Below are 8,637 nucleotides of genomic sequence, written 5' to 3'. Positions count from 1 at the left end.
CCTAATTTGTACAATTTCCGTTATTTATACAACTGTATTTCGTTAATTCTAGAATAGGATTCATTTCCTTATTTTGTGGCTTTAGAACAGAATATATTTCCCTTAACTCTAGAACAGTTATTGATAGAATTGAAGTGCATTGGTCTATAAAACTGTAATTGATGTCTGTACTTTTTTGGGTATGTTCTGATTAAAGTTCATAGAATTACGTTTGATTAAATCTCATTTTGTTTGGTTAAAATGAGTTTGCTCCAATGTGATTTGGGTTGAATAACATTTCTCAAATACATGTCTTACAAAAAGCATTTTGTTTGGACATCAAATGTACTTTTGAACGTGTGTAATTACCAAAACTCTATGAATTTTATAGCGTAGTAAAAGATATATAAGATAAAATGGTAAATGAAATCTCTCAAATGGTAAAAGGAGAATATAAAAGTAACAGGAACTTTGCTTCAGTGTCAACGTTCTTTTTAAGTCACACTTGGTTTGACTAACTGACTTAAGGAGTAAATCAAACATCATGTCAAAGTCCATTTAGCTATGGAAAAGTACTTTGCCAACTTAAAACCAAACGTATCATCATAAAATTATATTCAAAATTTCCATCTTTTCTCTCTTTCAACTGATAACTTCTTATATGCAGTCAATCAATTATAAGAATTTTTCTTTTACACTATAACACCCAATAAGCCACATCCTTAATTTCTCAGTTTACAATGAAAGACGATACTCTAGAAAGCTTTTCTAGGGACAAACTTCAAAAATATCCTCTATTAATTGTACAACTATGAATAAATTTTGGAACATTACCTAGCAGACAGCCTTTCCAAAGCTTGAGCTGCTGCCAGCCGGATTGCATTATCATCGCAAGCCAAAAGCCGTACTAAATGCTTAATTGCACCAGCCTCCTTGAATGCAATACGCATATGTTCATTGATACATGCACTAGCAATTGACTCTGCAGCTCTTACTATTGCTGACTTATCTTCAAGTTCCAGTATCAGTACTAAACGAGCAACACCATCGATCCAATGTAAAAGCGTAACACGCTCATCATTTGAACGTTCAGAATGAGGTTCCGTTTCTTCCATTTCTATCGCACCAATACGAACAAGGAATTGCTGTTGTGTCTGTCCAATAATTGCATTGACTTTTGCTTCATCTATGTCAGCATTATTATCAAAATTTAATCCAACAAGTACTTCTGAAGCACCAAATCTAGAAGGTTTTGTGTATGTCCTTTCAATTTCTGTACCATCTGGAAATGCGGGCGACTCATATAAACGTGGAGCGTATGATTTGTAGGTTGCAGCACCTATTAATGGAACAGGAATTAAACCTTCCTCAATAACAAGAATTCTGTAATACTCGTCCTTCACGAGTTCCAGCAATGCATTCCTTGCTTCCTTTCTAATGACTTTAGATCCTTCGGAGTCTGACATTAAGAACTTCGCCTAAATTAAGATAAAAACTCATCACATTTTTTAATGTTGTAAGTATCAAGAGAAAGGACCTTTGGTAAGAACTATGGAAATTAAAATATCAATAAATTTAACACCAAATAAAAAATAAAAAATTCAAGACTCTCCCTCCATAAATACCAATCAATTAATAATAAATCATAAATTTCTGGACTCTCCCTCCATTCAAAGCATACAAATTCTTAGTTTGTAACAAATAGACTCAATAAATATTAGAATATCAATCAAATATTTGTATATATTTTAAATAATCTTGGATAATCTTTTAGGAGTTAAGATGTGATTTCCATATTTCACATTATATCTTCATTGTTGATTTCTAGTACTTGTATAAATAGGGGTTAAGCTTGTGCTTAGTTTTTTGTATCACATCCTTACACAAAAATACAATCCAATGCCTTTATTATCTCTTTTCCTCCTTCATTGTTAATCATATAATTTCAACATTGCCTCAAAGCACTATCCTAAATAGTTATCTAAGAAACAAATCAACTTATAAAACTGTAGAGTTTATGATTCTATGAAGAGAAATAAGCAGCCCACTATATCAAAAATTACTATGCTAATAATTATATCATCCAAAGGGCATAATATTTTAATCGCACACACAGAAATAATTGTGACTTGCAGAATTCATCTTAACAAGAATGACATGAGCTGATATATCAGCGAGTAAAACTAGTATGACATGTAAATATTTCAGAGTAACTATCTTTCTATGTCTCACCAATTTTGGAATAACACCTGCTTCAACCATGATATCATGGTTAACACGACTCAGTGCTAAATTTGCCAAAACACCCGCTGCAGCTTCCTTCACTTTTGAATCTTCATCATCAAGGTACTTAATAGCTAACAGAAGAGTATCGCTCTTTGCAACTTTAACGCGGATCTTGTCATCCACAGATAAATTCCACAGTGTACTCATACTCTGCAACTTTACCTGCAAAAAAGAATTCCAAATAATCTCAATTTTCAACACACAAAATATGTGCACGCCAAAATTGTTGAATACTAATCTGATTCCTATACCTCAGGAGCCAAAGAAGATTGTGTCAGCAATCTATTTATCTCTTCTATAGCTCCACTATCTGCTACAGAATTCCTATATAAGTCGATTGAAGATAGTGATCGCAAAAGACCTGCAGCCGCCTCACACGACGAACTAGACTCTGACCTAAGTAGGTTGACAACAAGATTAATACAGCCAGGAAATTGCATTATATTGTTAATGTAATTCTCTCCACCAAGTGAATATTGCCAAAGAGCAATTATAGCTTGCTCTCTATCAAGAAAATCGCGATCTAGGCCTAGCATACGAACAAACAAGGCCACATTGTCATCACCAAAGTCGGAAGACGATTCACTTTCATGTTCATCAATTCCCTGAAAAAGCAAAATCCAAGCATTCAATAGTTGTCACAAACCCCAAAGAGACTAATATTAAAATCTATCACCATCACACCATCGCTGACTAAACAAACAAACCATTTTCTCATTAGCTATGACCTTGTTTGGATTGATTTATATGAGCTTATGTGGCATGAACATGTGTATTACAGTAAGCACTTTATTAAGTTGTTTATCCAAACAATACCTAAATAGATTAACCTGTGGCATATAGTGAGTTAGGTATAGTTAAAAAGAAATGTTATTGAACCATAGGCGCAGAGCATTCAATTAGAAACATAATAATGAAACTGAGCTATAATATTAAAAAAAAAAATTAAAAAAAAAGTGCAGTTGGGCTTATTCTGACATGAACTTATGAAGGATAAATAAATAAAAGATGAAGGGTTGAGATTAAAACTGACACTGACGGGAGAGGGAGGATGAAGGGCGCGATCAGGAGAACCATTGCTGCTAAGACTGAACCTGGGAAGCAGAGTGAGTTTGGAGTGTGATTTTGAAGAGGAAGAGAGTGTGACTCTGGCTATTGTTGTGATTGAAGGGACAAAATGCGAAGGGTTGAGATTGAAGGAGGGTGTTAGGATTGGGATTGTACTACCCAACATCTTCTTCTTCTTCTTTAGATACTCCAAACTCAAACGTTGTTTGGCTATCAGCTCTCTCTCGTTAACACAAGATAGGTTTTTTCTTTTTCCTCTCAGGATTTTTGTATTGCATTTCGATTGAGGAAGAGTATGGAAACTTCAATAAGTTACTTTATAACTTATTAATCTAACTTATAAATTTATTGGATTAAGGCACTGTTTTGTAAAGTTAATAATTAGTTTACAACTTATCGTATTAATTTATAAATTTTTTTGGTTAAACGAGATATTTTTAGTAAACAAATTTTTCTTGTAAACTTATAATTTATTTTGAGACAATGTTATTTTAAGTAGTGTTTTAGTCTATAATTTTTTAAACTTTTTTTATTTATAATTTTGTTAATTTATTTTTATTATTTTTTATATATAAAACTTAATCGTCCAACTAATTTACTATTAATCCACTTTCTTTTTGTTTTTTGTTATTAGTTTTTGTTTTGAGTGGTACTATTACTTTTGTATAATACATCATTTCATTCAATATTTGTCATAAAAAATCACAAAAAAGATTAGCTGCATGGCAAGAATCAATGTCACATAAAACACAAAATTGATAATGGCATGCATGAGTTTTAATTTCTTTTGTTTCTTGCCAAAATAACTCAAACAAATTCATATTGTTTTTACAAAAAATTCATAAAGTTAAATTTACTTATGATGTCATATTGTAATCAGTAAATGATTACTAGTTATACACATGAGATTAGAGTCGGCACAAGGGAGAGGCACATAAAGCCCTTGTTTTAGGCCTCGCCAAAAAATATTTTTTTTACTTTAATTTTGCTGTCGACCGATAAAATCTTATATAAATTAAATAAAACATAGGGATGAGAAAAATGTTAATTATAAATTGAGAAACTACGAGACAAAAAATGAGCACATTGCCCACATGAGAAATATTAATTATAAATTGAGAAATCATAAGACAAGTCGTAACATATTGCTAACATGAATTATTGGAGTGGTAGTATGCACACTATTTTCTTCTTCAACTAAAAGATGAAAAAATTTACATGAGTTAGATGTTGCTGTAGAACAGTTGAAATGTATTATTTTATTTTTTAAAAAAATATAGAAAAAATAGATTTGAAAATGCTATTAATTCTATTAAAGATATTTTCTATAGTTATTAAATAAAATATTAATAATTTATTTATTAATTTTTTAAAAGGCTCTGTCTAATAGTTTCGCTTTAGGCCTCATAATCTGTTGAACCGACCCTGCATGAGATTTGCTAAACTTTTGGATATCCGTTTAAATTTATGGTTATATTGTATAAAAAAAAAGTAAATATTGTACCTAAGAAAATAAATGAAGTGCATGGTTTTTTTATTTCATACTTTGTTATATTTTTTGATTTTTCTACCACAAAAGTCATAAATGAGATAAATATAGTAAGAGATAAATAGATGAAGAAACATAAGAGACGTATCGCATGAAATGAACAATCACGTATTGGGAAGAAGATAATTCACAGCATAAAGAATGATATGTTAATTGGAGAGATGAAAATATGGAGAAGAAGAAAACATAAGAAATAAAATGAAGTGCGAAAATTAATTGAATACAAAAAAAAAATATATATATATATATATAGTAAAACAATATGCAGAAAATTAGATAAAAATATTACATTTTTTATTATTTTAAATTAAATAATTATTCCATTTTATGTTGTTATAAACTAAATTTACCAAACATTTTTATTTCAAACAGAGACTAAATAAACAAATTTGTTATTAAATTGTTACCATAAATTAGTTATTGAATTTTGTAAATTGACAAATATATTTTTAAAATCGTAAAATATTAATCAAAATAATTTTTATTATTAAGGACTATGATGTGATAGCTTAATAAATGTGTTACTCTCATCGTTGATTTCATATTAATATTATTACAACATTAACTAGTATTAATATGAAATTTAAATATTTTATGGATTAATTTGTCAATAATGCGTCCATGCATAACTACATTTATTCACAAATTTGTCTTTAAGATGATAAAATTTTATTGATAAATTTGTGTTCGAGAAGATGACATTAACGTATGATCAACATTAATAAGTCAAATATTCATTTATAGTATAACATCAAAATATCTAACGAAAAAAGTTTAATAAGAGATTATTTTAATTAATATTTTATAATTTCAGCGATGAATCTGTCGATTTATAAAATTTATGAACTATTTAAGTGAAAGATACTATTCTCACTTATAATTCTAGGGGGCGAATATGTAACAATTGATCTTAGGGAAGATTGACTTCGGAAAAATGTAACTTGGGGGCAAAAATTAAATCCAACCTCAATGATTGATATAGGCCGCAAAATCAATCTAAATGCTCCTCACATAAGATTTCTATAGTTATTGGAGGAGATTATGCCCTTAAACAACTCTTCCAGGCTCCAATATATAATTCAAACTCGAAACCACAAAATATATACATCATGCCAAACCTATCATTCCCTCGTCTTTTACTAACTTGAGAATTGAAGTAGCTCTAGATACCAATACCGCTAAGGCACTAAGGCACATGAGTTCTATCAAGAAATATTTGAATACTAAATGTCAAAATATATTTATGATTTATATCCCTTAAATATATGAATTCAGTTGCATAGGAGTACTAATAAGGATTTAATTGTATATGAGTACGAATAAAATTTGATTGTTTAATAATTTAGTATATATATATATATATATATATATATATAATGTAAGATTTAAGTGATAAATTTGATGTGATATTTGTTTTATAAATTTTTATATATATATATATATATATATATATATATATATATATATATATATATATATATATATGTATTGCCAACATCAGAGTTCTTGGTTTAAAGTTCGTGTTCCCATAAACCCTAGCCATCTTTATTGAGGTAAACTTTAACCACCGTCATTATAGTCTTTTGCTACCTTTATTGTAGTTTGTTTATAATTCCCAAAGTTTGTATGTTGCCTTCTTTGTTTTGAAACCAACCATCACTAACATGAACACAACTTTCAACTTCTTTCACCATTGTTGGCGACTGTTGACCACTATACACTAACACTATATATCACACCATCGCCTTCCAACCAGCCATTTGCCGCCATTTTTTTGTAAATTGTTAATCATAGATTTGTTGTACGTTTTTTGGTGGTTATTTTTTAGATCGGAGAACTTTGATATGTGTATCATTTGAAGCACACTTTTTTATTTATTTGAAACTTGCTATTTTTTGTTTTTCATCCATGGTGGGAGAATGAGTAGTGATTAATAATGAAACCAAGAATGAAACGGGAAATAAAAAATTCAAAGACGAATTGCAAAGCCTCTCATCCGTTCACAAGTTGAATTGGAAGAACTATTTGAAGTGGTCTCAAATTGTGCGCACTTTTTTGAAAGGTAAAGGGATTGCGGAGTACTTAACATATGAACCTCCCAAAGAAACAAATCCCAAGTTTAAGAGGTGAGATAAAGAGGATTATATGATCATGGCTTGGTTATGGGATGCAATGACCTCATAAATCAGTGACACTTGTATGTTTATCAGCACTGCGAAGAAGATTTAGAAGAGACTTATTCTAAAGCCAAAGATGTTGCCCAAATATACGATATGAAGGTGAAAAAGGTGGCTGCTAAATAAGGAAACAAGATTGTTACTGAGTATGCAAATCATCTCAAAGCTTTGAACAAATGCGACAAAGAATGTTACATAGTTATAAAAGCCAAGTATTCGACAGATGCAACATTACTTAAGGAGTATATTGAGCATGATAGAGTCTATGATTTCCTGGTGGAACTCAACTCTGATTTTGTTCAAGTTTGAATGCAAATCATTGGTAAGGAGAAAGTACCAAAAATTAATGAGGTAGTGGCTATAATGATAAGTGAAGAAAGTAGAAGGGGACTAGTGCTGATAGTCCCACCTGTAGAAAGTTCACCAATGATGGTTGACCAAAAGAAAGGAGGATGAGGAGTTTATGTGGAGAAGGTGAAGTAGTGTGGTGTACCTATTGCAACAAGCCTCACCACCCTCATGAAAAATGCTGGAAATTGAACGGGAAACCACCTAGTAGAGAGTGAGGCTCTCAAAACCGAGACAAGGAGTATGGAAGAAAGGGAGGTCAAGCACACATAGCTACAGGTATTAGTGAAGAAAGTCGAGAAGGTATGATGCAACTGAACCAAGATGAGGTAGAAAAGTTGAGATCTTTACTCACTAGTTTGGAGAAATCCATAGGTCCTTGCTCTTTGGCACATTTAGGTACCTTTCCATTTTCTTTTGGACTTAATGTTTCAGATATACCCTTTAACCAATATTGGATACTGGATTCTGGAGCCACAGACCACATGACACTTGTGCCCACACATTTATCTACTTATTCACCTTGCCCTAGAAACAAGTAAATATGAATAGTAGATGGTAGGTACCCTTATAACTGCAATAGGTCAAGGAGATGTCCAAATAAATTCATCCATAACTCTAAGAAATGTTATCTATATCCCTAAATTGTCCACTAGCCTCATTTCCATACAAAAACTCACAAAATGCATATCATGTAATGTTATCTTCTATAACAACTCTTGTGTTTTTCAGGCAAGAATTCAGGGAGGAAGATTGGACTCGCTAGAGATTGGAATGACCTTTACTGTTTGGATAACCAAGAATTAGCTCCGAAGTTATTCAACAAGTAACTCATTTTTTTTCTTCTTAATCAATAAAAATCATTAGGGATAAGTTTATTATGTATCACTGTTGCCTTGGTCACCCCTCATTTCGAGTAATTAAACAAATATTTCCTTTATTTTTTAAGAAATTAAATGTAGAGAGTCTCCAATGTGAGATGTGTGAGCTTGCTAAACACAAGTGTGTACCTTTTGCAATTAGTAATACAATAAGTACTTTCCATTTTATTTAATTCATACAAATGTGTAGGGTGCTTCAAATGTTCCAAATATACCAAGTGCAAGTTGGTTTGTAACCTTTATTGATGATTGTACTTGGGTTAATTGAGTGTATTTATTAAAACAAAACAAAAATTTGAAGTCACGTAAGTGTTTCTACAGTTCTTCTCCATGACAAAAAAAATCAGTT

General features: G+C 30.9%; 1 protein-coding gene across 4 annotated transcripts in view; it reads right to left on the bottom strand.

Moving 5' to 3' along the window:
- Window positions 1-3,644, bottom strand: part of LOC101494066 (uncharacterized) — a 7,441-nt gene extending 3,797 nt beyond the window's left edge. For 2 of the 4 annotated variants that reach the window (XM_004498219.4, XM_004498221.4), the window contains exons 1-4: window positions 3,299-3,644; window positions 2,517-2,870; window positions 2,212-2,427; window positions 814-1,457 (exon numbers count right to left, since the gene is read on the bottom strand). In XM_004498219.4, coding sequence (XP_004498276.1) covers window positions 814-1,457; window positions 2,212-2,427; window positions 2,517-2,870; window positions 3,299-3,499 — 1,415 coding nt within the window. In that variant the 5' untranslated portion in view covers window positions 3,500-3,644. The remainder of the gene's footprint in view (window positions 1-813; window positions 1,458-2,211; window positions 2,428-2,516; window positions 2,871-3,298) is intronic. The other 2 variants (XM_004498220.4, XM_012715149.3) reach the window with 1 other exon arrangement.
- Between the last annotated feature and the right edge of the window lie 4,993 nt (window positions 3,645-8,637).

Source organism: Cicer arietinum, chromosome 4, assembly GCF_000331145.2.
Source record: "Cicer arietinum cultivar CDC Frontier isolate Library 1 chromosome 4, Cicar.CDCFrontier_v2.0, whole genome shotgun sequence".
Lineage (NCBI taxonomy): Eukaryota > Viridiplantae > Streptophyta > Magnoliopsida > Fabales > Fabaceae > Cicer > Cicer arietinum.
The sequence above is the reverse complement of the archived record's forward strand: the minus strand, read 5'-3'. Positions and strand labels throughout refer to the sequence as shown.